The sequence below is a fragment of the Dipodomys ordii genome, unplaced genomic scaffold (genome assembly GCF_000151885.1).
Source record: "Dipodomys ordii isolate 6190 unplaced genomic scaffold, Dord_2.0 Scaffold118, whole genome shotgun sequence".
Classification (NCBI taxonomy): domain Eukaryota; kingdom Metazoa; phylum Chordata; class Mammalia; order Rodentia; family Heteromyidae; genus Dipodomys; species Dipodomys ordii.
The window spans coordinates 59,808-77,363 of NW_012267334.1; the positions used below are offsets into that span (position 1 = coordinate 59,808).

Sequence of the window (17,556 nt, forward strand, 5' to 3'; positions counted from 1 at the left end):
GGAGGGAGGGAGGGAGGGAGGGAGGGAAGGAAGGAAGGTCACCTAAGCCAAAGTTGTAACATTTTCCTTTTGAGTTCTCTTCTAAAAGTTTTATAATTTTAAATTGTACCTTATGTTCATGATCCATTTCAAGTTAAGTTTCATAGAAGGTGAAAATATGTCCTATGGATTGAATTGTGGGAGCTGTACTTGGTTGGCACACAGTATTTATATGAATCGAACTGTGTTCCCAGAAAATTGGTTTGCAGTACCCTTAACTGCAGTGTGACCCATTTAGGAGATCATGAAGGTAGCTTAATCCATAAAACTAATACCTATGAGAAGACACCGGGTATCAGTGCCCCTCCCTCACCTGATGCTCTCAGAGGAAAGGCCATGAGGGGACACAGAAAGAAGCAGTTGTCTCAAACCAAAATCTACCTTGTCAGCATCTTGATCTTGGATTTCCCAGGTGGCAGCTTGAGTAGAATAAGTTTAAATCAAGATTTTTTTTGTTGTTTTTCCTTTTGCATTTGGCTGTCTAAATTTTCCAGTACAATTTGTTAGGAATGTTTTTTTCTCTATTAATTACCTTTTCTACTTTGTTGAAAATCAGTTGACCATAGGAGTGTGGTTATGTATGCTATTCTTTCATTCTGCATTTCTACCCTTTCAAATCCTAGCACCAGTAGTTTATTCCTGTAATCCTAGCTACTCAGAAGCCTGAGATTTAGGGATTGTAGTTCAAAGCCAGCTGGGGCAGAAAAATCTATGAGACCCTATTTTCAAAACAACCAACAAAAGGAAGGGCTTGAGGTACGGCTCTAGTGATAGAGCACTAGCCCAGCATGCAGTGGAGTCAGTGCTAGACCCTGAGTTCAAACCTTACCAGTAACCAAACCAAAAAAAAAAAGCCTTTTTAAGTCAAGGAGAATAAGTTTTCCAGCTTTTTTCTTCTTTTTCAAAACCATTATTCAAGTTTGTTTGCATTTCTATATAACTTTTAGAATTGATCTGCAAACTACTACCAAAAAATCTGTTGAGATTTCAAATATTGGGATGACTGGTCCTCATGTTCGGGTAGGGACAATTAATATCTTGGCAACACTGAATCCTCCAGTCAATGAACATAACAGAGCACTTGATTTACTTAGGCCTTCCGCAATTCCTCTTGCTGATGTTTTCAAGTTCACACCATAAACCTTGTATGCGAGTTTTTTAGATACCTAACAATACTGAAATATTTTATGATTGTGCTGCTATCCTAATAGAACTTTTCTTTCAATTTCCATTGTTAATTATTATTACACAAATGTAATTGCCACACTGTGACCTTGTTACACTTAGTAGTTTCAGTACCTTTAAACTGTGACTGGAATTTTTGACACAGGTAATCGGATCAATCAGGAAGAAAGATGCTTGCATTTCTTGTTCTTATTTCTTTTTTTCACCCTATTACAGAAGATAGGAACTGAGTAAAATGGTAACAGCAGCCATATTTGCTTGTTCTTGTCCTCGGCAGAAAGGAGGCTGCTTTTCTTTGCCAATTATATTAACTATAGATGTTGTTTGGTTTTGTGGCTGGTAGCTGGCTTTAACTCAGGGGCTCATGCTTGTATAGCTGGATTGAACAGCTGGCATTCTACCACTTGAGCTACACTATCAGCCCTGCATTTTGCTGGTTATTTTAAAGATGGAATCTTTTGGTCTTTTCTTCCCAGGCTGGCTTCAGATCTTCCAGGTCTCAGTCCCCTGAGTACCTAAGAGTACAGGCATGAGCCACCAGTGCATGGCCAACTAATTTGTTCATAGATACTCTTTATTATACCTATGAGACAATGTGACAGAGAACATTTACTTCCTAGTTACATAGGAAGTTTTTTTTTTTTTCTTGACAGTTGGGTACTGGTGGCTCACACCTGTAATTCTAGATACTCAGGAGACTAAGAACTGAGGATCACAGTTCAAAGCCAACTCGGGCAGGAAAGTCCATGAGACCCTTTGTTGGCGAAATGTGCTCCCTTCCCATAGCTTAGTCCTCTCCTTCTCCTCTCCACAGCTTGGCACGCTCCCTTCCTAGGCAACATTCGGCCCACGTAGTGAAGGTAGTAAATAATCAGCCTCCAACCCCCTTTACCTCAGGATGGCACTTCTCTGGGGGCAGCTACCACCATAGAAGGCAACAAGAGCCCCTTAGAGTGACCTTCAGGCCTGGGCAGCTGTTTGGACACCAACCATAAATCCTAGTCTGCCATGATGAAGCCCCTGGCCCACACATCCACACCAGGGTCTCCGCCTCCTAACCCCTTCTAGCCCCTCCTAGACCTCCTAGGTTATGTAGGTCACCCCAGACAATAGCTGGTGCTTCTTCTCATTCTTCCCTTGTGAGGAGTCTTGCCAGCCCCCTTTCCCAGTAATAAACCTTTCTTTGGTCTCTGTACCTGGATGTCTGCATGGTTTTCTGGCAAAGTCCAAATAATCTAACATCCTTATCTCCGATTAATCATCTGAAAACCAAAGTGGCACTGTGGCTCAAAGTGATAGAGTGCTAGCCTTGAGCAGAAGAGCTCAGAGACAGTGCCCAGGCCCTGAGTCAATCCCCGCCCCCAAAACTGACAACAACGACAGAAGATTTTTCTTTTCTGGGGGGTGGGGTGGAGGAGTAACTGAATATGGTGCTCAGGTCCTTGTGCTTGCTAGTGAGCCCATTTTGCTTTAGTTATTTTTCACACAGAGTCTCGAACAGTTTTTGACCACCTTGAATGGTGACCTTCCTCTCTCTACCTCCCATCTAGCTGAAATTATAGGCATAAATAACAATGCCTAGTTTGTTTTTGAGATAGGGTATCACTAATTTTTTGCTGGAGCTGGCTTTAACACTGCAATACTCCCATCCCTTTTTCCCAAGTAGCTGGAATTACAGACATGAGCCACCATGACCAGCCCTAGAAATTTCTTAGCATAAATGTATGCTAGATTTTTTTTTTTTGGTCCGTCATGGGCCTTGAACTCTGGGCCTGAGCGCTGTCCCTCAGCTCTTCAGCTCAAGGTTAGCACTCTACCACTTGAGCTACAGTGCTACTTCCAGTTTTCTGGTGGTTTATTGGAGATAAGAGTTTCACGGACTTTCCTGCCCAGGCTGGCTTTGAACCACGATCCTCAGATCTCAGCCTCCTGAGTAGCTAGGATTACAGGCATGAGCCACCTGCACCCGGCGAATGCTAGATTTTGTCAATGCTTTCTCTCTGTACCTGATGAGACATCATATAGTTCTACTGTTTTATATGATAAGCTATACTGATCTACAAACACTGAATCAGCCCTACAATTCTGGGATAATTCCAACAGTGCCATCCTGTGTTGACTTCTTTTATGTATAACTAGATTCAGCTACCTGAAATTGGGGTGAAGATTTTTGTGTCTATGTTCATGAGGCTGATTTGGTCTGAAGGTTTCTTTCTTTTCCTTCTTTCCTTCCTTCCCTCCTTCGCTCCCTTCCTTCCTTGCTTCTTTCCTTCTTTTGCTCAAAGCTACTGTTTTACCTCTTGAACCACAACTCCACTTCTGGCTTTTTGGTAATTTAGTGGAGATAAGAGTTTCACAGACTTTTTTGTTTTGTTTTTGTTTTGCCAGTCCTGACGCTTGACCTCAAGGCCTGAGAACTGTGCCGGAGCTTCTTTTTTTTTTGCTCAAGACTAGCACTCTACCACTTGAGCCACAGGGTGGCTTTTTCTGTTTATGTGGTACTGAGGAATTGAACCCAGGTCTTCATGCATGTGAGGCAAGCACTCTACCACCAAGCCACATTCCTACCCTTCAGGCTGGTTTTGAACTGTGACCCTCAAATCTAAACTTCCTGAGTAGCTAGGATTACAGGCATGAGCTACCAGAAGTCTTGAAGCTTTAGTTCCTTGTCAGATCTTTGTTTTTTGAATCGGTGTAAAGCTCATTTCAAGTAGGTTGGGAAATATTCTCTGATAATACTAAATGTTTTGTAGAATTCCATCCATCTAGACCTGGGATTTTCTTTCTGGAAGGCTTTAGTTTATCTAATAGAGTTTATCTATATAGAGGGATATTGTGGCATCTATTCTCAAAACCTCTTTAAGAAATTCTTCCATTTCTTCTAAATTGTTGGACTCGCTTGTGTGGAATTTTTTAAGAAAAGAAACATAGTAATGCATTCACATATTGATACAAGAAACCCAGCAGAGGGAAAATCAACAGGGCAAGAAAAAGGGTGGGAGCTGCAGGTGGCATCCGGAAAATGGTGAAACTGGGCTGGGAGTGCAAAGGGGAGCAGCCCACTCCTACACGGGGGCCAGTGGCCAAGCATCAGGGGGCAGAGAAGAGGGATGTGCTGGGACTTGGGGCCCCTTGGTAGCTCCTACTTTCTCTGGGTAGAAGGCAGTGGAAACAGAAGGTATATATGGCCTATAGGGGATCGTGGTGAGCTGAATTCTGGCTCCTCCACTAACTAGTTCTGAGTAACATGGGTGGAGTGACCCCACTTCACTGGGCTTGTCTCTTCACTAAAGAGAGAGTCATTATAGTATTGATGGCCATCAGCGCTAAAGCCAGCAGTGGCCAGAGCAGGCACTTGGCACACCTGCCCTCCACACAAAGCCAGGCCCCCTCACCCTCCTCCAGGCACATCTGCCTGGGTCCACTCTCCTTTTGTTTTGTTTCCCATTGTTTTACCTTGAAACAGGGCCTGGCTCTGTATGTGTGTGTGTGTGTGTGTGTGTGTTCAAGGTTGGCCTTGAGCTCACTCTGGTGTGTGTGTGTGTGTGTGTGTGTGTGTGTGTGTGTTCAAGGTTGGCCTTGAGCTCACTCTGGACTGATCGGATAATCTCCCCCCCCCCTGCAGGCCACCCCCTTACCTGGGGCCAGTTTGATCTCCAGGGCAGTCCGGATTAGGGCCATCAGCGTGGACGTGAAGTGCACCGTCATGTCCTCATTGGAGATGGGCATATTCATGCGGACCAGGCGCTGGGGACAAGTGGGAGGAGATCAGGGCCATGTACACGTGTCTCCCCGCACCCCAGGATTGCAGTGACTGGACTGGGCCTCCTGAGGGTAGTCCTTGCGAGTGCCAGGGCCAAGCAAGGCTGGGTGGGTGGGAGTTTTGCCAGCATTCACTCTCCTCTAAGCCTACCTCATCTAAGCTGAGGATTCTCCTGGCTGCAGAAGAACAGAAATACAGGGCAAGGCCTGTCCAAGGCAGCAGCCTGGATCCCTCTGGAAGACCAGGAACATCCTCAGCCAAGGGACCTCTGTTTAATCAATGACTGTGGACAAAATAAGGGTATGTGGCCTTGCTAAGGTGGAGACTTCTGGGTTAGCCCACAGAAAAGAGGGAAGGACCCATCCTGTAACTCTGGTGACCTGACCTCCTCCACCTGCAGATGGGTGATCTGGACAAGGGATGGTGGCCAAGAAGACTACTCTGAGTTCAAGCTCCAGTGGAAGATCCCTAAAGAGAGACATTCTAGCATAGTTCAGACCCTGTGAGATTCCACCCGTTCCCCCCCCACCCCCGGCCCACCCAGCCAGGGGGCTGGGAAGACATGCTCACGCCACTTGAAGGTGGAAACCATATCACCCAAAGCAGTAAGGAAAGCATTAGAGACAACCTCCTTTCATCCTTCCAGTAGGAAGGACCAGAACAGACAGAATGACTACACAGGCCTCCAGCTCCAACAGGAGCAGCATGGGCTGTTGGAGAGTACACTGCTACCATCTTCCATCAAGCGGCCAATTTTTCCTCTTCAATTTTGGAGGACAGGACATCTAGAAACAGATGTAAATCTGCACCATGCATTCCAGACAAGAGCCAGCAGCTTCCCAGAGTTCCAGGGTCTGAGAAATTATGAGGCCTTGAGGAGGAAAAAGGTCTCAGATGCATCTATGAGCACTTGGCTGTCCAAATGAAGCCCCAGAAGCACCATAACTCTCTGTCTTCTCCACAAGAAGAGAGAACCAGAAAAGGGAGTTCTGTCTTGGGCCTGGCATCCTGGCAGGATAGCCCTGGGCCATTTGTCTAAGAGGGCCACATACAAGCCTATGTCTTCAATGTGACATGGGCCTGAGGGGAGAAGTACAGGAATGCTGAGAATGGGAGCCAGACTTTGTCCTCTGAATGCTGGCAAGGCCCCACTCGGCACACCCAGCCACAGGGCCAAGGCCTCACCCACCACCTGTGCTGCACCTCAGGAAAGGCCTGCTTTCCAGAGCATGAACTGCGGACCAGCACCGATGGCAGTGCGGAGGGGCTGGGAACTCCTCTCCTAGGGAAGGGAATTGGGATGGGAGTGACAGGGATCAAGCACATGTCTTCTAGGAGGGGGAGCTCCATCCAGGGCACTCTTTCACCTGGGCCACCCAAGCCCTAAAGGGCTAGGAACTTCATAGAAGCAGAGCAGCAAAGCCAAGGAAAACAGGCACAAAATTTGAGCATCTCCTTGGCCTTCCCCAGTTCCCCAGTCCAACCAGTCCCCAAGCTGAATCCTCTCTTGATCCTGTCATATCCAGAACTCAGGATCAGCCAGCATGGGAAGGACCTTACAGTCCTGCATGCATGTTCCAAGTGTTGTGTGGACAGAGCTCTCCCTTCAGGGGACATGGCCACAGCCTTGCATGCAGGGCCTTCAGCAGGCATAACAGACATGCAAGTCAGGGGCGGGGAAGGGCAGAAAACCCCAGAGGCATCTCTGTGCGGCTGGGAGAGCTGCTCTGCTCCCACAGACTATAGTGAACCAGTAACATGAAGACCTAGAAGAAGGGGGGTCACAGACAAAGCCCATATGGGCAGGGGGCACACAGTACACCAGAGGAAACTGGGAGAAAGCTCTCTCTGGCAAAGACAGTTGGCCCTGTTTTCTGGAGAGTCGTAGAGACCAGGACAGGCCAAGGTGCAGGGAGGGGGGAGGGGAGAGGGGGCGGGGGCGGGGGCGGGATGTAAGGACTGCAGGTGGTACTGCAGGGGAGCAGGCTTAGGGCTGGGCCATATAACCTGCCAAGCCTCCAGCAGGGGGTGCCTGGAGGTGTTCCTAAGTTTACCCACTTCCTTAAAGCTCAGCCACCTGTGACTCCTAGTACCCTAAGCCATGCCCCTCCTAAAGGGGCCTCTGTCACCCTAGAAGTGACATAAAGTGTCTCCCTGATACCTCCTCTTTCTCACTGCAAATGTCTCCTTCCCACCATGGAGCTCAGGAAGTCCTTAGAGACTATGGCCAGGCCAAGCCCCTCTGTGCTGCCTGTGCTTGGGGAAGAGAAGGGGGAGGAGCAGCACAGGGGTCCAGGCCGCCCCGCAGGGCAGGGCGCTGAGGACCTGAAACGCTAACCCATGCCAGGGCCTAAGGATACAGAATAAAATAACCTCTATCAAAAAAAATTAGTAAATAAACCACCTGGTTCTGTCCCCTCATTCCTAGGAAGAGAGGGAAGGAGAAAGGGCAAGGGGGAGGGTCGTGCTCTAGCTCCATCTTCCTGAGCCTCAGAGGGGCATCAGCAGTGCGGAGCACTAGACAAGGCCCCAGGGCCCAGGGCAGACATGTTCCTCTGCCTGGGATGGGAGCAGGAGGCAAGGTGAAGAAGACAGCGGCAGCCAGGCAGCCAGGTACAGACAAGCAGCTGAGCGCCCACAAGCACCCTGTGAGCTTTGCATGGCCCAGGAGGGCATTGCAGACTGCAGACAGCTCCTGGATGGGGAGCAGGGACGGTGCAGGGACAGGGTCTACCTTGTATGCAACTCGAGCCGGGCATTTCTTCCCCAGCCCCAGAGGTGGAGACATGTGTTTCAGCATCTCAAACATGTCATTGTAACTGATGCGCCCACTGGAAGCCCGTCCCAGAGGCAGGCACAGAGGGGTGGTCCACAGGAGAGGCCCACGGCAGGAGGGGCAGAGCAGGGAGCGGGCAGGGGAGGAAGCAGACAAGAAAACAGATCCAGTTAACCAAAGTGTCGGTTAAATGCCCAAAATTGAAACTGGTAAGATGAGGGACGCTCTGCTTGACTTGACCCCTGCTTGCCCCCACCCCCAGCCTCACCTCCTCACTCCAGCCCCACGCAGGACAGCGGGCAGGGGTGACGTCTGAGCTAATGAACATGGAGGGGTGAGGAAGGGCTGCATCGGAGCGGCTTTGGGTTATATTTTTACTGTTTTTACTCTTTTAGAGCCACAGATAAGGCCAAATCAGACCAGAACTGTTCCACCGTGTAGGAAGCTCTGGCCAAGTTCTGTGGAGATGGGGCTTCTGCTGAGAACCAAGGCAGCATCATCATCTGTCTTAATGGTCAGATTTGCTTCCAAGTAAGGCAAAGGCTAAAGTGGAGGAAAATGTACAACAGACGAGAAAACTAAAGAGGGAGCCCAGAGGCTATAGAGCTGAACTTGACCATAGGGCAAGTCCTGCTCCAAGCCCAGAGACGCCCGAGGCCAGCCCAGGGCAGGGCTGCTGCTGGGGTCAGGGCTGGATGGGAAGGAGACTGCAGGGAGGGGAGGAGCTGGGTGGGTATGGCCTGGTGCCACTCTCACGCCTCTGATAGGACCGGTTGGGGCCCAATAGGTGGGAGATGCCTCCTGTGGGACCTGGGACCCAGGGAAGTCTCTGGGGCCAGTGAGTGTTTCCCAAGCAGAGCAGCTGCACTACCCCAGTGTACCTTCCTGTGGGCTTCGGTCTCAGAGACTTAGCAAGTTCAGGCCCAGCCTTTCCCTGGCAGGCAGACCTGCCCAGACTGTGCCCTCAGCACATAGTTCCAGACCAGGGGCAACTCTGCTGGGCTGAGCAGTTCAATCCAGAGCTGAAACAGGGGGCCCCTCTTTTCTTAGTCCACTCTGCCTCTACTTTCTCCTTTCCCAGGGATTCAGAAACCTTCTCTGACCCGGAAGGGCAGCCACTCCTGGTTTATTTGTGCACATGTGCCCCTCCTCGGGCTGACCATCAGCCCACCACCCACCAGAGCCTGCAGGAAAGCTGAGTGCAGCCACTGTTCCCTTGGTACAGGCTGGACCTGGCCTCCAGCGCCCACCCAGTCAACTGGTGCTGGCCGATACGGCCAGGCCAGAAAGCTCCCTGTGCACTGTCCCAAAGGCTGCCTTCCCCCAGCCAGCTGCAAGGGTCCGGGGGGATTAGACAGGGAACCAAAGCATCCAGGAGGCCGGAATGCGGGGCATGGCAGGGCAGAGGAGAGGTGAGGTGTTGTCATTCCCAAACCAGGCAGGGAGTGTGTGCAGTGTTTGCGATTCGGGCAAGGAAGTATGTCAGATGGAGGCTCTGAAGTTGCAAACCTTGTAGGCCAACCTACGAGGGCAGTTCTTCCCTAAGCCAACGGGTGGCGCAATACAACGCAACAAACTGTACATATCCTTATAATGAATCCGGCAACTGGAAAGGAAATGTTACAGGTTATGGCAACAAGGCACGGTGGAACCCATCCCACTCCCCGCCCAGCCTGCGATGGGAAGATGTGCCTTGAGCAGCCACGGTAGTGGGGGTGAGGGTGCAGCCGTACAGGTTGCGCTCTGCTGGTTATAGGGTTCTGTCTGGTGCTTCCCAGAAAGCACGGCAGCTCCAAGGTAGACAGAAGACACTCTGTACAGAACACCTGCACGCCTCACACAGAACACACATCTGCACCCGTGGGTTCCACGCTGGGCAAGATGGCTTATCTGGGCTGGCCCACGCTCATTCTCTGTCAGCCCCTTCAGTGCCAGAAGCCCCTCTCCATGACACTTCCTCCAACTCTGACTTCTTCACGCCCTAATAGAGCCTGTTCATTTCCGTCACAACAACCTCAGAGGTATACATCTATGTGTGTCTGTGTGCCTCCTGATTGTCCCTGTCTCCCTAGACAGCAGACTCCCACCCTAGAACACATTCTTTTTAGCTAAGGACATACTCCTCCCAGAGCGAGCACCCTTGAGGGTACCTCCAATTCTTCTCTCTCCAATGCTGCTCCCTCCTCAGTCCAATCAGACCCAAATCATGTTAAATTCACTCACTTTACCTGCCAACATTGTTGAACCCTGGGGACCTTCCTAAGGGGGCTGGGTACACGAAGCCCTTGAACCTCATGACTACCCTGCCCAACAAATTCATTAAATGCCACCAGAAGAAAAGCATGGGCAGGCTATCATAACTCTCTGATTCAACCTCCCACTGTCAAACACAATCAAAGCTATGTGCTTAACCCAAATTTCAGGGCCTTTCTCAGTCTCTCCTAGCCTTCTTTTAGCCAACTTTGTAACAAAGTCACTCCAGCTAACAACCAGCCTAGCTTTCCCCTCACTTCAGGACTTACTATTCCCAGCATTCTTTAGCACTCACCCCATTTTGCCTCCTTGAGTGTATGCCAGATGTCAAGCCATCTGTCCTTCAGAAATGTCCCCAGACTCAAGTGACAGCCACTCTACCATCCCCTTCCAAAGCAAGTGCTCAGAGAGCATGCCTGTGCCTGCTTCACTCCTGACCATGGCCCCAGCACACAGCAGCTGCTCAGGAAATGCTTATGGGACATATGAAGAGATGTGATTGTGATTCTCCTTTTGAGTTTCTGCGTACACTTTACCATAAAAAGTGCATTTGACAGCAACAAAAGGAAGGCTGGGGAAAGGCTCCCAAACATCCACAGATTCATATCTTCCTAGTTTCCCATAGTACACACATCCTTGCACATGTATACCCAATGCACATATGACATGTACACACACTGGCATGTGTATAAACACATACATAGAACTCACACATGCACACAGCACACACTCACGTAAGCATGCATAAACAGGCAGTTCCCTCATATGCATATACATGTACACACATAGTAATTTGCATAAAATGTACATGTGTGTAGTGCACATGCATCTAGAGTGTGGTCCCACTCTGATGTATGCACATACGGCATGGACACATGCACAGCATACGCAAGGCTCAACACAGATGTACCCACACATGTGCACATGCACATGTGTGTCTGTGCACATATGCATAGACACATGTGTGCACATACAGTAGAATATGTTCCCACTCTGTGCACATCCAGCATTTATACATGCACAGTATACACAAGGCTCTCAAAACAATGTATTCACGCATATACACATGCACACGTGTGTCTGTGCACATATGCACAGACACATGTGTGCACACAGATGTAGAATGTACTCCCACTCTGATGTATGCACATGTACCATGTACATATGCACAATATACACACGGGCTATCAACACAGATGTACCCACACATATACACATGCATTCATGTGTCTGTGTGGGTGCACATGCATGTAGAGTGTGTTCCCACTCTGAGGTATACACACACAGCATGTACTCATGCACAGCATATACACAGGCTCTCAACATAGATGTACCCATGCATATACACATGCACACGTGTGTCTGTGTACATATGCACAGACATGTGGGCACACATACATAGACACAAATGTTGGGGAGTTTGACAAAGTTTTTTATGGTTTTGAAGTTCTCACCCCCCCCCCAGAATGAGATGTCCAAGTCACTTGGTAAATAGACTACAGACCTGTATCTTCATGCAAACTACTATCAGACTTGAGGGGGCATCTGCTCTGCCCATGTCCCATCTAGGACATGGGACCCAGATCCAAAGTGTACTAGCACTGCTAGGCCTTCCATCTCCTTAGCAGTCAAAGGGCGAGCTAGCTTCAACCTCACCGCTCACAGGAACAGACGTGTACAGCTGTTATTCACAGGTCTATCAGCATTGCTAGCTCATTAGTCTTTTGTGGCTGTGGCATGTGCTACTCAGGCAAGGCTTCTGGTCTTCAGTGAATTCAACAAGCACTTTTTCTATATCCTGACATCCTGTATTTCTCAGGGTCCCTGGATTCTAAAACTTGGAACTGGAAAACCATCTTAGACCTCATTACACAGAAAGCCACTTGCTGCACACCATATTTCTGTTCTTACTCATAACTGGCTGTAAGACCTAGATATGCACTTCATAAAAATTCAAGTGAATACGGATTCCTCTTACTGGCCTTTAAAACAAACCATGTCCTTTAAAGTATCTGTTTCTACAACATTTTAAGTGTTCCTGAAACCCAGCAACTCCTTAGGCCACAGCCTCAGGATGACTCTCGCAGAGCCTCCAAACCATGCCTCGGTGTCAGCACCACTCTCAGAGTGCTCCTGACTCATGCCTCAGGTGGAGTGTCTCCCACCCCTGCCTGGTCTTCTTAACCACAGACACAGGGAAATATCTTTGAGCCTGTACACTCCAGCGGAGTCTTGGGCATTTCAAGGCAAAGATGGGGATGCAACAGACATTGTAAAGGGTCTCTTAGGATTAAAAAAAAATGCCCCTAGGCCAAGCAAGGAAACTGAGTCAGGAATTTAACCCCTTACTGGGAACTGAGGAATGCAATAACCTGCTACTGGGAACTGAGGAATGTAATACATTGTAAAAGTCCTGTTTCAAAAAGGTTGATGTTATCATATCACTGGAACTTTGCAGCTTGCACCTGCTTGCAGTTTTTGCCTTCATAAGCCTAGCTTGTGTGGATGCTCGGGGTCACAGTGTTAGCTCCTGAGTCTACACTATGTCCCTGGCCAGTCAGCTTCTGCAACATCTTAATACACTTCTTCAAACTCTAAGCCCACATTGGTGGACTCATTCTCAGACTCTCCAACAACATAACAGCACTTTTGAGAGCTATAAAAAAAAATGGTCACATATGCTAGGAAACATAAATAACTGCTATGTTTCTTCTGTACTGGAGGGTGGGGAGAGAGAACTAAATTTTTCATTAAAACATAAAATGCAAGCCAGGTGCTGGTGGCTCATACCTTCTCAGGAGGCTGTGATCTGAGGACCACAGTTCAAAGCCAGCCAAGACAGGAAAGTCTTTATCTCCAATTAACCACACACACACACACACACAACCAGAAGTAGATCTGTGGCCCAAGTGGTAGAATGCAAGCCTTAGTGCTCAGGCTCTGAGTTCAAGCCACAGGACAAGCATACAGATATTCATATAGTCTCTGTCTGTCTCTGTCTTTCTCTGCCTCTCTGTCTCACTCTCTCTCTTTCTCTCTCTCCCTCTCTCTCAATACATCTCAGAAGGAGATTTTAGGGGCCTAGTGGGCCTGGACAAGAAAGGCCTGTGTCCTGTGTCTAGGGTCGGGTCCCTACTACCAGGCAGTGGGACTTACCCAAGCTGACAGCTTCCTCACTATGGTGGAAAAGATATGCCAGGGAGCTGAGGGAGAGTGACTCACAGTCTAGCAGAATAGTGAGGAAGCCTAGCCAGCCTCTCCACCAGAAGCCTGACCACACCCTCCTGCCTCTCTGATCACACCCCCAGCCTGAGGACATTCTCTAAGTCCCACAACAAAACGTAGGGTGCAGAGCCATGCAAGAGAGACACAGGCAGGTGAGAGCTGAACTCGGCTGAAAAATCCCCTCCCCCAACTAGGGCATGGGAAGTGGGCATCCATGACAAGTGTTCATTCACAGCGGTTTCTATGCACTTGTGGTGAGGGACAAACATTCCTATGTCTTACGTAGCAGCCAGGTCCCTCAGCACCTCCACCTCCGACATCCAGCTTGCAGGGAGCTGTCCTCAATAACTAATGATTGAGTGAATGAGTGAGCAAGTGAACAAAGGAATGAATGACTAAGCAAGTGAATGAAGAACATAAAGGAATGCATAAGAGAATGGATGACAGAATGATCAACTGAATGTGCAGTGGATGAAGTGCTGAATAATGAACAGGTGGAGGGTGGAGAGCTCCTGCTGCTCTGCTTGCCTGCCTTCGGGCATGTGAGCTCAGCCCTGGGTGTACCTAGCACTTGGAAGTCTGAGCAGTCTAAACAACTTCACCTTCTGACCCCAAACCTCTCTATGGAAAGGAATCATCTCACTTATGTTACACAGTAACTCTTTCCCGCCTTAATTAATGGGTCTTCAACATATTAGGATTGTGTAGTTCCTCTGGTTTCAATAAAAGCTTATGCAGCTAGGGCTGGCAACAGAGGCACACATTGGCTTCTGTCCCCCATGGCAGAGAAAGAAGACCCTTGAGCCCCATCGAGAATGTTTCTTCTTAAAGCCTCCAAGTGTCACAGGGGTGTGCAGCCATGCTGCCTCCACACACTGCCTCACCAGCCTCTACATCCCTCACAGGACAGGCTTCAAGAAAGGCAGGACACTCCGTGTACTAGCCTCACAGACCCCTGGAAACCTTCCTGGCCAGAGGCAAAGGTACCCTTCTGAGGGCTACACAGAGTCTCAAAGACCACGTATCTGCCTTAGAGCTGCATCAAGCACAGGGACCAAAAAGGAAAGTACCACTTGAAGGGAATTTAATGGTCAGCACCATCCAACAGAGAACAGGGTAGATTCTTGGATTCCAGACCAAAGCCTGAAGGGAATGTTCACAGGAAACATGTCAAAGCCCACCCAGCCCTGAACATCATGGGAAAGGACCTCTCTGAGGACCACATCCCCAAGGGATCACTCACCACGCAGCTGGGTCGTACTCAGCCCAGACACGGATGAACTCGTCCAGGTGATGAGGCCCTAGGATGGAAGAGTCCCGCGTGAGGTACTCAAAATTGTCCATGATCACAGCCACAAAGAGGTTCAACATCTGCAGGACAGGAAGAAGAAGAGGTGACACAGAAACCTCAGCCTGTCCTCTTGCCCTACGTACCCTCAGTGCCAAACACAGTGGAACTATCTGGACAGCAGAGGTCACTTGGCTTGGGCCAGCCCTGGACCACACCTGCTCCTCCCATTGACTTCTTCCCAGGGCCTCCTCATCCTCTCGGTTCCTGATCCAACATATGTAATCCCAACATTAGTTCTCTGAAGCCTCTGCCTTCTATTTCTACCACTCTTTCCTAGATCAGTCCCCAAATCTCTTGACTATGACACATCTTGACATGCAGGTTAATCTGTCCTTAGCTTTGTGACAACCATCATCCACCTCCTTAGGCTGGCCTTCCATGAGAGCAGTGATTTTGGAGTAAGAAGTTTAGCTACTGGCAGTGAATAGCTTGAGTTCTATTTTTCTATAAGCTGAATTCACATGACACATTTTAGAATGTACAATTCAGTAGCACTTAGTGTGTTCACAGTATTATGTACCTATCTCTAGCTTCAAAATGGTTTTTAGCCCCAGAAAATATCCTATACCCATTAAGTAATCATTCTCTATTCCTCTCTTCCCTTATCTCCTAGCAACAATCAAATTATTCTTCAAATAGATGGATCTGTTTCTTCCAGATATTTCATATGAAAGGAATCACAAAATATGTGACCCTTTCTGTCTGGCTTCTTTCACTCAGTGTAGTGTTCGTGAGGTTCTCCCTAGGTTAGCATGTGCTCATTCATCATTTCATTTCATGGCTGAAGGCTTTCCAATCCAGGCACACACCACATGTCTCCATCCACTGATGGGCATCTGTGTTCTCTATCCACTACGGAAGTCTGTAAACATTCATATAAAAGTTCCTTGTAAGTGCTTCTTTTCATTTCTCTTGATTACAGGCCTGGGAGTAGAACTGATAAATCACATGGTAATTTTATGCTTAAATTTTTGAGGAACTGCTAAATATTATCAGCAGCTGTATTTTTTTTTTACAACCCCACCAGCAATAAACCTCAATTCCTATTTTCCTGCAAGTTTTCCAGACTTATTTTCTGTTCTTTTTTTTATGTCTCAATGTGATTCAAAGCCAGCCTGAGCAGGAAACTCCATGAGACTCTTATCTCCAATAAACCACCAGAAAACTGGAAATGGCGCTGTGGCTCAAGTGGTAGAGCACTAGCGTTGAGCTGAAGAGCTCAGGACAGCATCTAGACCCAGAGTTCAAGACCCACAACCAACAAAAAAAAAAGTCCTTATCATGATGATAAAGTTTCCTACTTTCTATAGTTTGCTATGTGTTATACATTATGATGCTAAGTTTCATCAAATACATTTTCTCCATCTACTGAAATGAGCATGTGTTTTTCGGATGGTTGTTTACTAGGTATAATCCTTTTTTTTTTGGTCAGTCATGGGGCTTGAACTCTGGGCCTGGGCACTGGCCCTGTGATCTTCAGCTCAAGGCAAACGTTCTACCACTTGAGCCACAGCACCACTTCTGGTTTTAGAGTGGTTTATTGGAGATAAGAGTCTCACGGACTTTCCTGCTCGAGCTGGCTTTGTACCTCGATCCTCAGATCTCAGCCTCCTGATTAGCTAGGATACAGGTGTGAGCCACCTGTGCCCAGCTGCATAATCCTTTTTATATGTTGTTAACATTTGATTTTGCTACTCTTTTGTTGAGATAGTCACATCAATATTCATGTGGGATATTACTCTGCAGCCTGCATTTGTCATCTGTGGCCGTGGTATAAGGAGAATGCTGATTTCAAAGAATGTGCTATGAGTGTTCCCTTTTCTTCTATTTAAGTCCTATTTTTTAGACTGTGGTAAAATATGCATAACAAAACCTTACCATTTAAACCATTTTTAATGTAATAAGGGCTGTGAGCTTATTCACATTATTATCCCTCCATTACGCTCAATCTCCAGAATTCTTTCAATCTTCCCAAACTGAAACTGTGTCCCCATTAAACACTAGTTCCCCATTCCCATCTCCCTAACCCCCTGAAAATCACCATTTCTATTTGCAATCTCCATAAAGTTGACTCCTTAAGGCACGTTATCTTAATGGAATTATACAGTTTATTTCCTTTGTGACTAGTTTATTTCACTTAACATAATGCCTCCATTTAGAAGGATTTTCTTCCTTTTACAGACTGAAACATATTCTATCATAGACTGATGTCACATTTTGGTCAGTCTTCTGTTGATGTGAGCTGCAGTTGCTTCTTCTGTTTTGCCATTATGAAAAATGCTGCAGTAAGCACGGTGACACACATACTCACCTAGGTTCCTGTATCATCTTGTGTTGTCACCAGCAGAGCACAAGGCTTTCAATTTCTCCACAACATGGCCAACACTTGTTATTTTCTTTTTCCCATCTATCTTTCTCTTAAATATATTTATATAATAGCAATATTAATAGATGTAAAGTAGCATCTGGTTATGATTATTTTGTTTTGTTTTGTTTTTTGGTCGGTCATGGGGGTTGGACTCTGGGCCTGGGCGCTGTCCCTTAGCTCTTTGGCTCAAGATGAGCGCTCTACCACTTGAGCCACAGCACCACTTCCAGTTTTCTGGTGGTTTACTGGAGATAAGAGTCTCACAGACTTTCCTGCCCCAGTTGGCTTTGAACCTCAATCCTCAGATCTCAGCCTCTTGAACAGCTAGGATTACAGGCGTGAGCCACTGGCACCCGGCTGGTTGTGATTTTGATCTACATTTCCCTAATTATGCTGAATATCTTTTTTATATACTTGTCCTTTTTGGGAGGGGGGGTAGTTAAAGACCTTTGCTTATTTCTTAATTAGGTTGGGTGTTTTTTGTTAATAGTTCTTCCTGTCTTGATATTAATTCCATATCTTGTATATCTTATATATGATTTGGCAATCTTTTTTTTTTTATGCCTGTCCTGGACTTCCCTGAGCTTTTTTTTTTT

General features: G+C 47.6%; 1 protein-coding gene across 1 annotated transcript in view; it reads right to left on the reverse strand.

Annotated features, from left to right (window-relative positions):
- Positions 1-17,556, reverse strand: part of Cacna1b (calcium channel, voltage-dependent, N type, alpha 1B subunit) — a 181,386-nt gene that overhangs the window by 12,134 nt on the left and 151,696 nt on the right. The window contains exons 37-39 of the mRNA XM_013029324.1: positions 14,485-14,612; positions 7,722-7,818; positions 4,863-4,971 (exon numbers count right to left, since the gene is read on the reverse strand). Coding sequence (XP_012884778.1) covers positions 4,863-4,971; positions 7,722-7,818; positions 14,485-14,612 — 334 coding nt within the window. The remainder of the gene's footprint in view (positions 1-4,862; positions 4,972-7,721; positions 7,819-14,484; positions 14,613-17,556) is intronic.